Here is a 19,634-nt window from a genome sequence, read left to right on the forward strand (position 1 = left end):
GGTCCAGAGAGACACTTGCAGCTCCAGAGTTGCAGGTTGGAGACGCCTGATGTCGTGTTTGTAAACCAAAACTTACTGCATTTTCTTTTTATAGCTGTAGGCCTTTTTTTAAAAGGAAAGAGACATTTTGCGCAAAACGATGCGATTAATCGCGATTAAAAATTTTAATCGTTGCCCAGCACTAATTATTTTATAAAAACATGTTCATTAAATCTTAATCTAGAATTTTTCACTTACATAAAAATAAATCTGAACCTACTGAGAAGATTAAAAAGACAGTAATGACAGAACACAACAATCCTCAAAGCAGATTTATTAAATAAAAAAAATGAAGAAAATAATCGTCCATCAGTTTAACCTGAAGTATGTTTCTATCAACCTCCGTTACCTGTGGCAGAGGACACAGTTCTGGCTGCTGACACCTGAAAAATGCATGTTAAACTAATTCTATAATTAGAAACGAATTCATACAAATTTTATGGGTCAACCCGTCTGATAACAGGCCTGATCCTCGGCCTGCAGTTAAACCTGGAAGCTCCCTGGAAAAGCAGGTTGAATGCAGGTCCGGCCGGTGGGAGCTCTTCAGTTGATGGTGAGGACGTCGCTCTGGATTTCATGACTCAGCTGCGTCTGCAGGTCGCTCAGCTTCTTCTTCAGAACAGCCAACGCCGACATGACGATCGTCTCGGGCCGAAGAGAGCCGCATGACTCCACGTTGTAATAGAACCTGAAAACCAGGTTGGTGGGGTTTAACCCTGTTCACCAGATTACACTGAAAACACTTTAACAAGGATGTTTTAGTCCGGGACACTGAACAAGTACTGATTTCAGTCGGGTTGGTCCAGACAGTTCGGTGAGTTACTGCTGGAGTTTCTGTCTTGGTTTCGGGTTATTGTTTACATTGCTGGTGTGGGGCTCTGTCCTTTCTAATGGCATGAACGTCTGTCACATCCTCTGTTACCTTCGGTCTCTGGAACTGTCAGTCCTCAGTGAACAAAACAGAATTTATCAGTTCATTGATAAATGTCTCAGACATTCAGGTCCTAGCCCTGACTGAGACCTGGATCCGTCCAGAAAACACAGCTACACCAGCTGCCCTTTCTGTCAATGCAGAATTTACCCAAACACCTCGCTCAGCTGGACGAGGAGGTGGAACAGGCTTTCTTATTTCTACAAAGTGGAACTTTACCTCTCCGTCCTATGGCTACCTGCTCATCACCTGAGTATCACCAGTAAAGGTCTCTACACCATCACTGCATACATTCTGGTCATTTAACGCCTCCGGGTGGCAGTATAGATGAGTTTGTCTCTGAAATGGACACGATTCTCTCTGACATTCCTGATGATGACACACCACTAATTGTCATGGGAGACATGAACATTCACATTGACAAACCACAGGCAACTGACTTTCTGGCTCTCATCTACTCTTTCAATCTCAAACTGGTTCAGACTACTCCAACACACAAAGCTGGTAAAACTCTTGGCTTGGTGCTGATCAGAAACTGCTCCACAGCCGACCTGTCCGTCACCCCGCTGCATCTTTCAGACCACTTCCTGGTTAAATTCTCTGTCTTCCTTCCTCATGTCAATCAAGCGGCTCCAAAAATGGTGTCCTACCGCAGAAACCTGAGATCCCTCAGACCTACACAGCTGTCTGATGAGGTTTACTCTACCCTCCCTTCCCACTCACCCTTCTCCTTACTGTCTGTTAATGAGGCTACAGAAACACTCTGCTCCTCTCTCGCCTCCTCTCTGGACAAACTCTGTCCTCTGGTGTCCAAACCAGCCAGACAAAACCCTCCCAGTCCATGGCTCACAGAGGTTCTAAGGGAGCACAGAGCCGGACTCAGGGCTGCAGAAAGAAAGTGGAGCTTATTGTCTTTCCAGCCAGTCCTTCCTTACCGCCACAGATAAGCGTGCAGCTTGACTCCATCACGCTTGTGTCTACGTCTTCTACCAGGAATCTTGGTGTCATGGTAGACAACCAGCTGACCTTTAAGGACCATGTTGCCTCGGTTACTCGATCTTGCCGATTTGCTCTCTACAACATCAGGGGGATCAGACCCTACCTGACTGAACACACGACCCAGCTTCTGGTCCAGGCTCTGGTCATTTCACACATTGACTACTGCAACTCCTTACTGGCTGGCCTGCCTGCATGCTCAGTTAAACCTCTGCAGATGATCCAGAATGCAGCAGCACGTCTGGTCTTCAACCAGCCCAAAAGAGCTCATGTCACTCCGCTGCTAATCGCTCTCCACTGGATTCCAGTTGCAGCGCATCAGATTCAAAGCTCTGCTTCTGGCTTACAAAACAATAACCCAAACGGCTCCGGTCTACCTCCACTCCTTAATCCAGAGCTACACTCCCTCTCCACAGTTACGCTCTGCCAGTGAAAGACGCCTAGTGCTCCCACCACAAGGTGGCGCCACATCAGTAGCTAGACTCTTCTCCTCTGTTGTTCCCCAGTGGTGGAACCATCTACCAAACTCCGTCCAGCCGCAGAGTCCTTATCCACTTTTAAAAGCAAGCTAAAGACTCAGTTGTTTAAGGAGCATTTCCACACTTAGCTTAACTCTTCTACTCAGAATGAGGTAGAAAGATTTGTCCAGCTCTTTGGTTCAACCAAGTACTGAAGAAGCTGCTGCACTTATGCCCAAGATGATATTTGATGAAATAGTGATCTTGTATTTAAACAAAGGACTTAAGAATACAATTCAAACATTTTAGTTTTAGTCCGGAAACATTTTAGTGAAATTTAGGGAAATCTGCCTGACAATTAAAAGTCTTATAAAAATCTGCTCTAGAAGAAGCCAGCATGATGAATAAATAACCCTAACTCTGTTTTTGTGTTTCTGCAAACCGTAGTCGTTATATTTCTGCCAGGTTTCCTTTAAAATGTGAAACTGCTTTATTTGATGGCTTAGTTCTATAACTGGGCTCCAGTAAGATTGATCATATCAGAAATAAACATCCATCCAGTCCAGGTTTGTTTTTGGCAGGATCTCAGTTTTAGTCTTAGTTTTAGTCATTAGGACGAAAATGCTAATTAGTTTTAAGTTTTTAAGTTTGATAGTTTTAGTACAGTTTTAGTCGACAAAAACTCAAAAAAGGTTTTAGTCTAGTTTTAGTCAAATAAAAAATTTATTTATGTCAATAATACGTATTAAAAAGTGGAATCTAGGTTGACAGGTTATAACATGTAAATTATAAAACAAGTTAACCTGAATGCTTTTACATAATAACCAGATCCTTTACCAGACTGATAACTTTAGCCGAGACTTTCCCATCAACAGGGATGAAAAGCTGCCGTGTTTTACTTACCTGCTGCTGGACAGAAACTTTTATTTCTATATTTCACCTTTTTTCATGAACTGATGCCCGACTTCATACAAACATGTCACACAAGAAAACAGCAGATCTATAAGTTCAACATATAGCAACACATTGTGAGCTTGTTGTTTGGTTATTTTCATCAATAATCACTAAATTAAAAGGAATGTTTTAGACTTAGAAGGTTTCCAACCAACAGCAGATACTTTCTGATCTACTCAGGGTTCTTCTTCGCACAGATAAAGTTCTAACTGTGGAATCAGTTACTCCTAAAAAGCAAAGGGCAACAACATCCTGACTTTGGTAACTGTGGCTTTATTTCTGAGAATTTTCTTAAGTGTAAAACTCCACCCTGAACACACACATGTCCAAAATATGAGCAAAGGATGAAGAAGACATGCTCAACGTGACCTGGTCTGCCAGTGGAATGATGATGGATTATAGTTAAAATATGTTCATATATCGTTTCATCGCTTCCACCAAACCCCTTCATCCACGCTGCCGCCATGATTCATCTATGAAAGAATTAAATGCTCATCTGTGTGCTGCACGTCAGGTGGTGGGCGTGGCCAAGGTGCTGACGGACAGATTGCACAGAATAGGCAGAAATGTCGCGTTTTTAATGTCGGATAATCAGCCCTTGAACATTCAAAATCTCACAAACGTCTCGTGATGTTTTTGTCATCAGAGCCATTTTTAGCTCGTCACCGTCTCATTATCGTCATGAAAAAAGGTTCGTCAACTAAATAAATTCGTCATCGTTGACTAAAGCAACGCTGGTCCAGAGAATAAATATGATTCTTCAGAAACACAGGATGATAATCTCATCAAGAAAAGTCTGAACCGACCTTTCAGGCTTTCCATTGGGGTCATAGGGGGCCTGAACCTCATCCTCCTCAATCTCTGAGTACTCGCTCTTTGGCCTGAAACACAAACATTGCATCATTAATAGATTGTTCGTTATGATGGTTTAATAATAATTTAATAATTCAGGGTGTTAACATGCAGACACATTGAGGCGCGTCAACGTGTAGACATGCTCAGGTGTAGAAGGGCTGGGCTATGCTTGATGTTAGCGATGCGTACGTATCATGGCTGCCACGCATTCCTAGCATTCGTTTGGCACATAGGCCGCTCGTGTTGACGCAAGGTAATATGTCGCGTGGGCGAGTTGCTTTAATGTTGAGGTGTGTTAAGGTTCAGACATACCATTCCTCTGGTCGTGGATAGACGGTGTGTCTGAGAGCGTTGTCTGGGTCATATTCAAAGGACACCCCTGCTGTCGGGTTCCACTTGGCGTGTTCCTTACCGAAACCTTTTTTGGCGTACGCCCGGAGCCGAAGTTCCTGACCTTTACGAAGCTTCACCAGCAAAATGTCTGCGATGTGTCGGTAGATAGCAGAGAAGGAGGTGGGATAGAAATGAGGGAGGAAATGACATCTGATAAGAGTTTTAACAGCCTAAGAAAACACATGAAATTTTACCGTCTTGCTCAACGTAGTCGTTCGGATCATTGTCTCTGCTCCTGGACGTCACCTGGAAAGTCACAATACAACACGGTCAGGTTTCTACTCTGCCTCGACTGCAGGTTTACGAGCCGAGTTGCAGAAGGAAAGACCCACCGGGATAACTCTGGGGTTGTTGGACAACAGATCCCGTGAGGTGACGTGACGAGTCTGATCCTCAGTGCATCGGACATCCAGGGTCAGCTCCACTGAGCACTCCGGACAGAAGTCATCGCAGGTACAGTCCTGCAAGACGAGCAGAAACTATTTCTGTCTCTAAAATAAATTTTCTGCTTATTTATGATCCTATTTCATGTTAAATGTTTACACCCAGACAAACACTGATGTACAAAACAATAAAATTAAAGGGGAATAAGCTTTTTTCTCTCATATGGTCAAGAATGAGAGACAAATTAAAATTAGCTGTTATACTTCAGCTGGTACCTGAACAATAGTAGTTGACAGTTATATACAGTTTTTCCTTTTTAAAAGTTCATTTAGCCCTTAAAACAGTTTCAGCTACAAGCAGGAAAGCCAGCATAATGCTAAGATTTTCCCCAACATACACTACCAGTCACAAGCTTTAGTAACCCCCCAATTCAAGCCGTTCAACTCCAATAAAAAACTTTAAATGGTAGAAAGATGAGAAATGAGCCGACAGAGGTAAAAAAAAAAAAAAAAAGAAGAAAACTATAGAAAAAGATATTTTCCAGAGCAGAAGAAATGTGTAAACAACTTCAAGCTTGCAGAAATGGAAAGTTGGTGCTACCCATTCCCACGGGTGTCCCAACTTTTCTGGACCCTTCTGTCTGTAGAAAAGCAGAACTGGAACCAGAATTGATGCCTCACGCTGAGGAGCATTACCAGAATAGCAGGAAGTAGAGTGTTGCTATAAAAATACTAAGAATAAGGCAATTAGCAATGGAATAGAGACAGATCATCAAAACACTGATTATCTGTCTTTCCCACAAAGTAAAAACAAATATAATCTCCTCCATCTAAAGCATGAGTCTCAAAGTCAAACTGCTTAAGGGCCACTAATGATATTGTCACCTCAGGAGGGCCATGTTAATATTCAAGTACAAGATTAAAAATTGCATGTCCAAGCGTTTGTTTTATTTGAGCAATACTTCCCACATATTTGACGCAATGCAAACAGCAGTCTGTGCATCATTATGTGTAGTTGTACTGAAATTTTAGTGCTGATTTTTCTTTCTTATCAGAATAAATAAAAATGGATAAGTTGGTGAAAATTTTACAATGAAAAAAAAAAATCCCTGAGCTCATGTGTAGCATTGTACTTCTGCTCAGACACCTGACAGCTACATTTGGCCTGATAGAGGTCACAGCTTCAAGATGGCGGTCACTCACTGGACCTGGACTTGCATTTATTGACGTTCCTAGTGGAGAAAAGCATCTCAGAGAAATCTGTGCTTCCAAAGAGGCACATAACAAGACCAAACACTTTTTTTGAAAGGATGGAGGCAATGCCCTCAGAAATTGTGCGGTAACGTCTACTTTTCCCTGTGCCTCTCTGAACTTAGCAGGTCTTAGGCCTGCTACAAACATAAGGGTTTTTTTTAATCTTATGAGATTATTTATCTGGTCGAGACCTCACACGTGAAAATAAAAAAATCAGGCATTAAACAGTTTTGATCGTACTGTGGTGGCTCCGATAATCTCATCACAGAACAACACACACATAACGATGCTTTCCCACAAGTGATCTACCATCTAGTCCTCCAAGCCGGACAAACGTCGAAACGTAGAAGAAGAAATGTAGCAACAACCGGCAAAAAAAAGAAGAAGAACCATACAACAACAACAACTGGAACATAGCATGGAAGAGGATATACAGGATGAGGGAATGATGGTGGTCTTGGGACTATTGTTACCAAAAAAAGAACTGAAAAAAATACCAGACTGGAGATGGCGTGAACACGGACTTTATTTACTTCCTTGTTCCCCAGCCAGCTCGCTCTCTGATTGTTGATCTCTGTCTGCCCGGAGTTCCTTAAGGCTCTGGATGCTGTAGGGCTGTCTTGGCTGACACGCCTCTGCAGCATCACGTGGACATCGGGGACAGTTCCCCTGGACTGGCAGACTGGGGTGGTGGTCGCCCTCTTCAAAAAGAGGGACCGGAGGGTGTGCTCCAACTACAGGGGGATCACACTCCTCAGCCTCCCCGGTAAGGTCTATTCAGGGGTGCTGGAGAGGAGGGCCCGTTGGATAGCCAAACCTCGGATTGAGGAGGAGCAGTGTAGTTTTCGTCCCGGTCGTGGAACAGTGGACCAGTTCTACACCCTCTTCAGGGTCTTTGAGGGGGCATGGGAGTTTGCCCAACCAATCTACATGTGTTTTGTGGACTTGGAGAAGGCATTCGACCATGTCCCCCGGGGACTCCTGTGAGGGGTACTCCGGGAGTACGACACTGTATGACCAGTGTCAGAGCTTGGTCCACATCGCTGGCAGTAAATCAGAATCGTTTCCAGTGCGGGCTGGACTCCACCAAGGCTGCCCTTTGTCACCGATTCTGTTCATAACTTTTATTGACAGAATTTCTAGGCGCAACCGAGGTGTTGAGGGGATCTGGTTCGGTGGCCTCAGGATTGGGTCTCTGCTCTTTGCGGATGATGTGGTTCTGTTGGCTTCATCGGGCCGTGATCTTCAGCTCTCACTGGAGCGATTCGCAGTAGAGTGTAAAGCGGCTGGGATGAGAATCAGCACCAAATCTGATACCATGGTCCTCAGCCGGAAAAGGGTGGACTGTTTTCTCCGGGTCTGCTATAGGGTCCTCCCCCAAGTGGAGGAGTTCACGTATCTCAGGGTCTTGTTAACGAGTGAGGGAAGGATGGAGGGAGATGGACAGGCGGATCGGTGCAGCGTCTGCAGTGATGCGGACTCTGCAGCGGTCTGTCGTGGTGAAGAAGGAGCTGAGCCAAAAGGCAAATGTCTTGATTTACCGGTCGATCTGCGTTCCTACCCTCACCTATGGTCACGAGCTGTGGGTAGTGACCAAAAGAACAAGACTGCGAGTACAAGCGGCCGAAGTGAGTTTTCTCCGCAGGGTGGCCGGGCTCTCCCTTAGAGATAGGGTGAGAAGCTCGGTGATCCAGGAGGGGCTCAGAGTAGAGCCACTGCTCCTCCACATCGAGAGGAGCCAGATGAGGTGGATTTGGGCATCTGGTTAGGATGCCTCCTGGATGCCTCCCTGGTGAGGTGTTCCGGGCATGTCCCACCAGAAAGAGGCCCCAGGGAAGACCCAGGACACTCTGGACGGACTACATCTCTCGGCTGGCCTGGGAACGCCTCGGGATCCCTCCGGATGAGCTGGTGAATGTGGCCGGGGAGAGGGAAGTCTGGGTTTCCCTGCTTAGGCAGCTGCCCCCGTGACCCGACTCCGGATTAGAGGCAGAAAATGGATGGATGGATGAAAGATAATCGGGATTTGCCGTCCTTGGTCGGGAAGAGGCAAAATCAGGACAGAAACAGCCCGATAATCTTTATGTGTACCAGGCTTCAGGGGTTTTTGACTGAGCTGGTTCTAGTGCTGGTTTGGAACCAGAGCCTCCCTAAGCACCGGTTCTTTGATTTTCCACTGCTGAAAACTGAAAACTAGTTTTAAACTGACACTAACTCTTTACTGGGCTAGATCTAAGAACTACTTCTTGTTGCTTGTGTCAGCGGTTGGGGGTGGGGTTACCTGGCTGACATAAGAGAATTGAAACATGGACCAACATCTTCAAACCAGAGAAGCAATGGATTACAAGAACAAATCAAACTGGCCCGAGGAGGAGACTAAGTGTTTTCTTGAATCATGGTCGTCTGCTGAAATCCAAAATAAATTGGACAAGGCCAACCGCACAAAGACGTACGTACGTAGCTGGCTATGAACATAGCGCTGACCAGCGACTACATAAACTGAAAAGCTGAAAAAAGATTTCAGGGACCAGAAAAGGGAGCTAGGATGCAGCGGTAAAGGTCGACCCTAAAAACAATCCCTTCTTCGACATACTGCCGGCTAACCAGACAACCGGGGCCTCAAACTCCACTACAGCTGAGTCCATGGAGATCAGTTTTTTTTTTCCATTGTCATTTCCAGTAAAGTAACCTACTCTTGCGTGACTTACCAAAGTTTGGCGAGATCTTAGGAAGCGGGCACTCAAATTAGCAGCTAATGCTAAGACCGCGGGCACTCACATTAGCAGCTAACGCTAAGACCACGGGCACTCACATTAGCAGCTAACGCTAAGACCATGGGCACTAAGATTAGGAGCTTACGCCAAGACCACGGGCACTCATATTAGCAGATAACGTTTAAACCAGGGATTCCCAACCCTGGTCCTCAATCCCCTGATTCACATTAAATGGATCTCTGACAAGTTCTGTATAAGTCTGCTGATGAGCCATGGATTTGAATCAGGTGTGTCATAGCAGGGAGGCATCTAAGACCTGCAGGATAGAGTGCCTTGAGGACCAGGGTGGGGAATCACTGGTTTAAACCACAAGCACTGATATTAGCAGCTAATGCTAAGACCACGGGCACTCACATTAGGAGCTAACGCTTAGACCACAAGCACTCATATTAGTAGCTAGCGCGAACGGTTCCCACCGCGTTCCACAACACGAAGTGATGTCACTGCACCTGTAGAAAAGCAATGCATTATATGGTAAAAAAGTAAAAAGGGTTTAAGTCCCTTTAAAGATAGGAGTTACAGTCCCTTTGAAAGTGGGGTTCCAGTCCCCACCGCAGGAGGTTAAAGTCCTTTTGTGAGCATTGTGACATTTTTGCAATGTGTGTGAGTGTGTTGACAGCTGAAATGATTTTGTGAGCATTGTGACATTTTTGCATTGTGGGGGAATTATATTGTGGGGAGGTTTTTAAACACAGAGCTTTGAGTGTTTTAAGAAGAAAAACAAAACTCTCCGCTGTCCTGATTTAGTTCCGGACAATAGAGGATTGAGACAGCAGACCTTTTACTGGATAGATTTTTCTGCTCTGTGGGGGAAACTGTATTGATTGTTGACTTCTGTTGTGTGGAGAACTAAAACCGGGTTTTGCGAACATCACACCGGACGCTGAGTGAACATTTTGACTGAAGCATCGCACTGGTGGAAACCTAGCGGTGTTAACATAAGCCAGTGGTCTGGTGAAGTAGGTTGATCTGTGATCTCGCAGGTGGTGTGAAGGTAGCAAAACTCAGGGACACGATCCATTCACATACATCAGAGTCCATATTTTAAAACATGTCTCTTTCAGCAGAGCAAGTCCCTCCTGCGGAGGGCAAGAAGGATAACTTTTTAACTTGTGTAAAAAATCAAGCCCAGTCAGGCATTGCAGGCAAAGAAAAAGAGTTTGATTCTTTTTGGTCAGATTGTGTGACTAGAATGCAGATAAGCCAGGTGAATGTGGAAAACCCTGATCCTCAAAAGGTACTTACATGGTTAAAATGTGCAGAATCGCAGGCAGTAGGAGCTAAGGAGGTTGTTAAGAAAGAAATGGAAAACGCGAGTAGGATTACTAAGAGTAAGAAGAAGAAAAAATTTGAAGAAGCCGAGAATTGGAGAGCTTTTATTCATCATATATATATTACTGTAACAGCATTGTATGCACTCCAGCGACACCAGCGTAGCAGACACGGGGATTTGAGCTTTTCTCCCTCCCGCCCTGGTCCACCTCCTTATCAGACCTCTCCAAGCCCTGCTCTTCAGGCACCCATCATTAATGTAAAAGGAGGATTTTTGGATTGTGAGGAGGCTCGGGAAAAGTCTTTGACTTTTCATACCAGCTTGTATCCATCACTTAGTTCTGCGGGACTTCTCCATCCTACACCAATGGAGCAGGATGAGAGGGACAGTTCTAACAGAAGGGATGGTACTAGTCAGCTTAAAGACCGACCTCAGGAGACTGAGGACACGTCTTGCTCCCAGACTGAACATCTAGCTCCCAAACTGAACCACTTTCTGGTTCAAATGGAACATTTTCTATGACAGTGGCAGGAGTTTTGAGTGCCACTCCAGAACATGCCAGCACAAACCCCTTTCTGCAGCGGATAGAGGACATTTCTAGATTGAAAGATCAACAGGTCACTCATGACTCCACTTCTTCGTGGCATCCTTCTCGGGACCCCGCTCTCTCTGCCAGCATGGCCACTTCTGACTTGATCACTTTTAAAGGTACAGAAAACAGTTCTTCAGTGGAAACGCACCATACTTTCAGAACATGCCACAACCACCTGGAGGAAATTTTCCTCTGATGCAACACCAACCTATAGGCTCTGTTTACAAGCCTTAGTCTTTGACTGATATGCACTCTCTTACTTCTAAGTTGCCTGCTCTCACTTCTGGGGGACTGATGTGGTGAAACAAAATGAATTCTCTCACTGCAGGGACTCAATTGGCTCTGGGAGATGTGCGAGGGATGTTTGCCTCTTGTACTTCCACTTTGACTTTTAGAGAACTTGATTCCTTGGCAGGAACTTCTACTAAAACCTAATGAAACGCCTTTGGGACACCATGCTGCATCATGGTCAGCTGCACTTGACAGAACATTTCTCCCTCCTGCGGGGGATGTAGCTAAAATGACTTTCCAGAGAGATGACAAAGAGACACCAGAGGACTATGTACTGAGATGCATTACTACATACATTGACAGGGTACAGCCGTAGTGAGGTCCACTGTTCATGGTTTAAGCAGGCGTTCGAGTCTGGCCTCCCTATTGAGGTTAAGGACAAATTAGGGGACCAGCCTGACCTTTTCCCTTCAGAAGCTTTTGAGCGCTATTGCATGTTTGCTAAGCATCATCTTAATCAGTATGACAAAAAGCAGAAGGACCAGCAACATCAGAAAGAAGACATAGAAGTCACTGTGCTTAAACTACAGCTTACTAAACTTAGAGAGGAAGTCAATAAGGACAAAAAGGCCAAAGAAGCTAAAAAACAGATGGTAGCCACGCCCCCACTTCAGGCCCCAGTGACTGTAGCTTCCCAGGCCCAACCCCCAGCTACTCATCAGCCCTATTATCCAACCTACTCTGGCCCTCCCAGAGGGCGGGGTAGCTTTCAGGGACAGTCCAATGGGGGCTATACTGCGTGGGGTGGGCGGAGAAGGGGTGGATCTGGGCTGCAGGGTTGTTACAGCTGTGGACAGACTGAACACTGGCAGAGGGAGTGTCCCTTCCTTCAGCCACCCCCACATCAGGCACCCTATGCCTCTGCAGCTCCGCCCCCACCACCTCCTCCTGGAACTGGAGGGTGGATACCTCAGCAATAGCGGTGCCCAGGAGGAGCCTATCCAGTCATGGGGGAGGAGGCAGAGCCCATGATGACCGTCAGAGTGGGTGGAAAGTTTGTGACTTGCTTGGTAGATTCAGGGGCAAAATGGTCCACTTTAACCTCTGTCTCACCTGAACTTCGGTCCACTGATACTTTGGCACTCACTGGCTTCTCTGGGACTGTTCAACATCTGCCACTAACTGCTCCTCTTCCCACCGAGGCAGCTGAATATCATTTTGAACATCGCTATGTTTCCTCTCCACACTGTCCTGTCCCACTGATGGGCAGAGACATCCTCACTAAGCTGAGGGCAGAAATTCTTTGTTCTGCAGATGGAGTGACTGTCAGATTCCCTAATGGAAATATAGTGGACTGCAACTCTGGTCTCATTCATTCTGCCTCACATGGACAATGGCTTCTTTCCACCCCTCCTGCTTCTGCACCCAGCATGCAAACTGAACATGCACGTATATTCTGGCTTCTTTTGGATGACCTCACACCTTCACCACAGTCACTGCTCACCCTGTATGCTCAATGCTCCCCCTGGATCCATCACCACGCTCCCTATGACCCCTTCTCGATCCTCCTCACTGTACTATGTTATATGATCGCTGGGACATCAGCACTGATTATTATCACAGGTGGACAGATGAGGCTGTGGGGACCTGGGACCTGTCTGGCTCTGGCATTGTTTTGGGCCCCCAAGGTGTGGCTGCTTTGATTGACTTAACCCCAGAACAGTTATCCTTTTATGAAATGTCTCCTTCTGCAGCACCTCATGTCACTCTGGCAGTCAGTCCTGCTCATTCTGCTAAAGATTTAGGCCCTATGTGTAAGCAGGCCTCGGATGCTTCTGACTGGGTAAACACTCAGCTGCCCCAGGGTTTGTTTTCTCCTTCCACCTCACTGTACAAAATCTGTTCCCTTACTCAGGACAAAGCCACACCTGAGACCAGGGCACACAGGGGAAGTTGAGGGCTGGATATGCAGTGGTCCAAGATGTAAATACACAGGGAAAAGATGGACAGTTTGAAACTGTCCTAGCTGAAATCATAACAGATGAACACAAGTCAGCACAAAAAGCTGAACTAAAAACTAAAAAAAAACTATAACTTCAAAACAGCTTACTTATCTACTCACTCCAAGCCGAGCAGAATTTCCCAGTAACCCAGAAAAAATTATTAAAGAACAGCCTTTATGTAAAAACTGTGGGAACAGGTAGAAGGGAGTCAGCACAGAGACACAGTTAACAGGACAGGGAGAAGTGTTTCTTTTCCCCTCAGCTCTGGCGCACCCCAGAAGGAGGACCTGGAGGAATCAAATTCCCGGAAGGAGGAGGGACGACACCTTTGCAAAATACACATTCACATGAATGCGCACAACATGCACGCACATAGCCACAATGCATTGTATCAGTATAAAAGGAGGATAACTTAGGTAGGCGGGTCTTTTGGCTGAACCGAAGGTCCCAACACTTCGTGTATTAGTGGACCACAAGCTAAGCTAACGGAACTCCTCTTAAGAGATATGTATTGCTTTCTTTTTGCTGGCTAAACAAAGAATTGTCAATTCTACTCAATCTCTGGTGGTTTCTGCCTTTCTTTAAAAGTGGATTTTTGAACAAACTCCTTCTGATGTAATTTTAACAGGTTGTGGAAGGACCATGTTGCCTCGGTTGCTCGATCTTGCCGATTTGCTCTCTACAACATCAGGAGGATCAGACCCTACCTGACTGAACACACGGCCCAGCTCCTGGTCCAGGCTCTGGTCATTTCACGCATTGACTACTGCAACTCCTTACTGGCTGGCCTGCCTGCATGCTCAGTTAAACCTCTGCAGATGATCCAGAATGCAGCAGCACGTCTGGTCTTCAACCAGCCCAAAAGAGCTCATGTCACTCCGCTGCTAATCGCTCTCCACTGGCTTCCAGTTGCAGCGCATCAGATTCAAGGCTCTGCTTCTGGCTTACAAAACAATAACCCAAACGGCTCCGGTCTACCTCCACTCCTTAATCCAGAGCTACACTCCCTCTCCACAGTTACGCTCTGCCAGTGAAAGACGCCTAGTGCTCCCACCACAAGGTGGCGCCACATCAGTAGCTAGACTCTTCTCCTCTGTTGTTCCCCGGTGGTGGAACCATCTACCAAACTCCGTCCAGCCGCAGAGTCCTTATCCACTTTTAAAAGCAAGCTAAAGACTCAGTTGTTTAAGGAGCATTTCGACATTTAGCTTAACTCTTCTACTCAGAATGAGGTAGAAAGATTTGTCCAGATCTTTAGCTCAACCAGGTACTGAAGAAGCTGCTGCACTTATGCCCAAGATGATATTTGATGAAATAGTGATCTTGTATTTAAACAAAATAACTTACAAAAACTGAAAAAAAATTAGCTAAAACACCACAGATCAAACTCCTGCAGCAGGTTATCAACAGCAGACACGTAGTCCTCCCCACAGAATGCCGTTTCCTCCTCCACAAGAGATCTGCATGTTATAAACGGCTGAGTTTTTTTTTTCCAAAGCTTTAGTTTTGAGGTGAACACTTTCATATTGTCACAGGCTGCTGTGATGAGCCGACCAGGCCTCTGCAGCTTCAGGTTATGGATAAAAATCTCATCAGAACATTCTCCCAGCTCAGCCAGCGCACCTCTGTGGAATAAAGTACATCACCATATGCTGCCTAAGTTTCTTCTAGAAAGGTTGGAACTGGCGGTGCTGTAAGCTCCCGGATCTTACGCCATTTATATATTTACAGACCACAGACATGACATGGTACAGTCCAATACAACCGCTGGGTCTGCGTTTTCCTCCTCCAGCTTCCTTTGTACCAGCGCTACCAGCCCCTGGTTTTTACTGGTCATTCATGGGGCTCCATCGGTGGGGATGGTGACCAGTCTGTTCCATGGACCTGATTATCCTCCAGCATGTCACACAGCTGCAGAAATGCCACATTATAAGTGGAGACAGTTTGGAGATGTTTGGAGATAGAGATCATTGAACCGCTTCTCTTCTCCAGACACACGATACCAGCAACTTGCAGCATTTTTCAGAAACGGTCCTTCAGGTAACGGCTTTCCTGCTTCGGAGATCAACTCACCAACCAGGTGACTCGCTTTAACGGCAGCATCAGGTCCTTCTGGGCTGATGGAGAAGACTCTGCTGAGAAGTTGATCCTCTGTGTGTCGCTCTTTCATTCCTCTCGTCTCCAGCGTAGCTCTGCTCCCCTTGTTTAGTCCAGTAATGGCATTTGAGATTATATTCTTTTAAAACCGCCACTTTTCCCTTGCATATCAGACATGCTGGACTTCCACCGAACTCCACAAAATAATACTGTGATGTCCATCGTTCTTGAAACATTCTGTGTTCACCTTCCTTTCTTTGGGAAAACAAGTGTTGGGCGGGCTGGATTGAGTGGGAAGGCGGGCCGGATGTGGCCCGGGGTCAGGTGTTTGAGACCCCTGATCTAAAGGCTCTCAGAAACCGGGCAAAGCACATCAGAAACCTTCTACAGGGGTACAATGTTGAAAAAGAAGCACTGATCTATAGCAGTCAGGATAATAGTTAGGACCGTGGTGAAAACTATAGACACTGTTTAAACCAGGGGTGTCCAGCTCCGGTCCTCGAGGGCCACAATCCTCCAGGTTTTCAATGTGTCCCTGACTCAAATTAATGAGTCATTGTGCAAAACTTAATAGGCTGCTGGATTTATTTAATTCGAGTCAGGTGTGCTGAAACAGGAAACACTGAAAACCTGCAGGACAGCAGCCCTCGAGGACCGACTTTGGCCACCCCTGATTTAAACCCTCCTAGAATCAGACATTTCTACCGTATGAGGTCACATTTCATCCATGAAGTCTACTTACCCGTGAATACTGCATTTTATCCACGATGTCATCGCTGGTGAGAGGTATGAGGCCTGACAATAAAGCATAGACTGACATTATAACATCAGTCTTCAGACCAACACAAGAGCACAATTCTGCAGCAAACATACCGACTCTGTGTGCGATGAACTCATCATGTAGCACAGATGAATTGGCATCAATCTGGATCCAGTCAATGGCTGGAAATAGGACACTTGGGGTTAGGTGCAAACTGTACATGCAGACATTTATAGAGCTGTTCATGCTTAGCTAGCATGCTAAGCATCTCTGCTGCAGTGCTGACGACTGTATCTGGTGCAAATATTCAACAAATTTAAATGATTTATTATCAGGCCTGAGACACTAAAGCTAGCTTAACGGTTAAGCAGCAGCTTCATGAAACCAACACTTTACCTATTGTAGGAACTTCTGACATGAAGACACGACGGAGAGAGTTTGCAACCCTGAAACGGAGAGAAAAACAATGAGATGGAAAACAAAAACCACTGAACTTCAAACCAAAGTTTAGACCTTTCTGTGGTGTTTTAGCTTTGCTCTGCAGGCTGGTTTGTGTGCAGAGCTTAAAATGTCTCAACAGTTTTAGGCCAGTGGCCTCCAGCTCTATTCTATTATATTCTATTCTATTCTGTTCTATTCTATTCTACAGTCATTTAGCAGACGCTTTTATACAAAGCGACTTACATCTGAGAGGAAGAACAACACAAGCATGAATTCAAACAAGATGGACGTCATCATTAAGTGGTAGTCAGACTGCTGGAGTCCAGGTGGACCAGGTGCTGTCATGTTGTTAGTGCATACAGTTTTTTTCAGTTTTTTGTAAGTTATTTTGTTTAAATACAAGATCACGATTTCATCAAACAACATCATCTTGGGCATAAGTGCAGCAGCTTCTTCAGTACCTGGTTGAGCCAAAGAGCTGGACAAATCTTTCTACCTCATTCTGAGTAGAAGAGTTAAGCTAAGTGTGGAAATGCTCCTTAAACAACTGAGTCTTTAGCTTGCTTTTAAAAGTGGATAAGGACTCTGCGGATTGGACGGAGTTTGGTAGATGGTTCCACCACCGGGGAACAACAGAGGAGAAGAGTCTAGCTACTGATGTGGCGCCACCTTGTGGTGGGAGCACTAGGCGTCTTTCACTGGCAGAGCGTAACTGTGGAGAGGGAGTGTAGCTCTGGATTAAGGAGTGGAGGTAGACCGGAGCCGTTTGGGTTATTGTTTTGTAAGCCAGAAGCAGAGCCTTGAATCTGATGCGCTGCAACTGGAAGCCAGTGGAGAGCGATTAGCAGCGGAGTGACATGAGCTCTTTTGGGCTGGTTGAAGACCAGACGTGCTGCTGCGTTCTGGATCATCTGCAGAGGTTTAACTGAGCATGCAGGCAGGCCAGCCAGTAAGGAGTTGCAGTAGTCAATGTGTGAAATGACCAGAGCCTGGACCAGAAGCTGGGTCGTGTGTTCAGTCAGGTAGGGTCTGATCCTCCTGATGTTGTAGAGAGCAAATCGGCAAGATCGAGTAACCGAGGCAACATGGTCCTTAAAGGTCAGCTGGTTGTCTACCATGACACCAAGATTCCTGGTAGAAGACGTAGACACAAGCGTGATGGAGTCAAGCTGCACGCTTATCTGTGGCGGTAAGGAAGGACTGGCTGGAAAGACAATAAGCTCCACTTTCTTTCTGCAGCCCTGAGTCCGGCTCTGTGCTCCCTCAGAACCTCTGTGAGCCATGGACTGGGAGGGTTTTGTCTGGCTGGTTTGGACACCAGAGGACAGAGTTTGTCCAGAGAGGAGGCGAGAGAGGAGCAGAGTGTTTCTGTAGCCTCATTAACAGACAGTAAGGAGAAGGGTGAGTGGGAAGGGAGGGTAGAGTAAACCTCATCAGACAGCTGTGTAGGTCTGAGGGATCTCAGGTTTCTGCGGTAGGACACCATTTTTGGAGCCACTTGAGTGACATGAGGAAGGAAGACAGAGAATTTAACCAGGAAGTGGTCTGAAAGATGCAGCGGGGTGACGGACAGGTCGGCTGTGGAGCAGTTTCTGATCAGCACCAAGCCAAGAGTTTTACCAGCTTTGTGTGTTGGAGTAGTCTGAACCAGTTTGAGATTGAAAGAGTAGATGAGAGCCAGAAAGTCAGTTGCCTGTGGTTTGTCAATGTGAATGTTCATGTCTCCCATGACAATTAGTGGTGTGCCATCATCAGGAATGTCAGAGAGAATCGTGTCCATTTCAGAGACAAACCCATCTATACTGCCACCCGGAGGCGGTAAATGACCAGAATGTATGCAGTGATGGTGTAGAGACCTTTACTGGTGATACTCAGGTGATGAGCAGGTAGCCATAGGACGGAGAGGTAAAGTTCCACTTTGTAGAAATAAGAAAGCCTGTTCCACCTCCTCGTCCAGCTGAGCGAGGTGTTTGGGTAAATTCTGCATTGACAGAAAGGGCAGCTGGTGTAGCTGTGTTTTCTGGACGGATCCAGGTCTCAGTCAGGGCTAGGACCTGAATGTCTGAGACATTTATCAATGAACTGATAAATTCTGTTTTGTTCACTGAGGACTGACAGTTCCAGAGACCGAAGGTAACAGAGGATGTGACAGACGTTCATGCCATTAGAAAGGACAGAGCCCCACACCAGCAATGTAAACAATAACCCGAAACCAAGACAGAAACTCCAGCAGTAACTCACCGAACTGTCTGGACCAACCCGACTGAAATCAGTACTTGTTCAGTGTCCCGGACTAAAACATCCTTGTTAAAGTGTTTTCAGTGTAATCTGGTGAACAGGGTTAAACCCCACCAACCTGGTTTTCAGGTTCTATTACAACGTGGAGTCGTGCGGCATTCATTATTCTACAGCACATTTTTCGTGACTAACTTAGTGAGTCTGGTTATTGTTCAGGTCCAGGTGGAGCAAAGCATCATGGCGGCTCTCTGGCCAAACACAGCGCATTTTATATGACGACAACAAAGTAAATACTTACGCCAAATCCGTGTTTTCAATGACAAACTTGACATTTTCGTCCGTCAGTTCTGTAATTTTCACCGTCGGCTGGTTAGCATACGGCATTATCGGAGTTTAAACAACGCAAACCTGAATAGAAAGTCCAGAAACCGACACCGTTGCTCTGGACGGAAGGCCTGGTCGGAAATATTTACCAGCTGCTGATTGGCCAAGAGATGTAGAGGATGTCTCTGATTGGTTCGAGTAAGCAACAGGAGGCGGGCCTTCCATTCACTTCCGGGTGAATTTTTTTTCCCAGAGAAAACGTCTTTTAAATAAGCTTTTTTTTTTTTTTTTTTTAAATAAAACGCCTTACAAGTTAAAAAAAATAAAAAAATAAAACGTTTCTTATTAAAACGAGATAAAGCCTCATTCATACTCCATCTTTAAAATATGACAATTTCCTTGTTTTTATAAACTTAGAGTAATGAAGTCAAATATGTGCTATGATTGCTGCTGATTTCTCATCAACAATATATTAACCATAAAATGAATAATCCCCAAACAATTAATTAAATTATTATAAGCTGCAGCTCTAATTTTAAACCCATAATAGGACCAACTTTAAGTCATTATACTTACATCTGTTTTTATTTGTAGAATATTAGAAGAATACAAGAAAAAACATTTTACTTCTGTATTTC

The 19,634-nt window shown here is 45.5% G+C and overlaps 1 protein-coding gene across 1 annotated transcript; it reads right to left on the reverse strand.

The window, feature by feature from the left end:
• Positions 1–298: 298 nt before the first annotated feature.
• polr2c (RNA polymerase II subunit C) lies at positions 299–19,144 on the reverse strand. Its single transcript, XM_041997837.1, has 9 exons — positions 18,971–19,144; positions 16,390–16,439; positions 16,107–16,175; positions 15,976–16,028; positions 4,959–5,087; positions 4,821–4,872; positions 4,546–4,714; positions 4,185–4,259; positions 299–727 (listed from the first exon to the last, which is right to left on the reverse strand). The coding sequence occupies exons 1-9, from the start codon at positions 19,054–19,056 to the stop codon at positions 583–585; spliced, it is 828 nt and encodes a 275-aa protein (XP_041853771.1). The 5' UTR covers positions 19,057–19,144; the 3' UTR covers positions 299–582.
• Positions 19,145–19,634: the final 490 nt, after the last annotated feature.

The sequence above is a fragment of the Melanotaenia boesemani genome, chromosome 10, assembly GCF_017639745.1.
Source record: "Melanotaenia boesemani isolate fMelBoe1 chromosome 10, fMelBoe1.pri, whole genome shotgun sequence".
NCBI lineage: Eukaryota > Metazoa > Chordata > Actinopteri > Atheriniformes > Melanotaeniidae > Melanotaenia > Melanotaenia boesemani.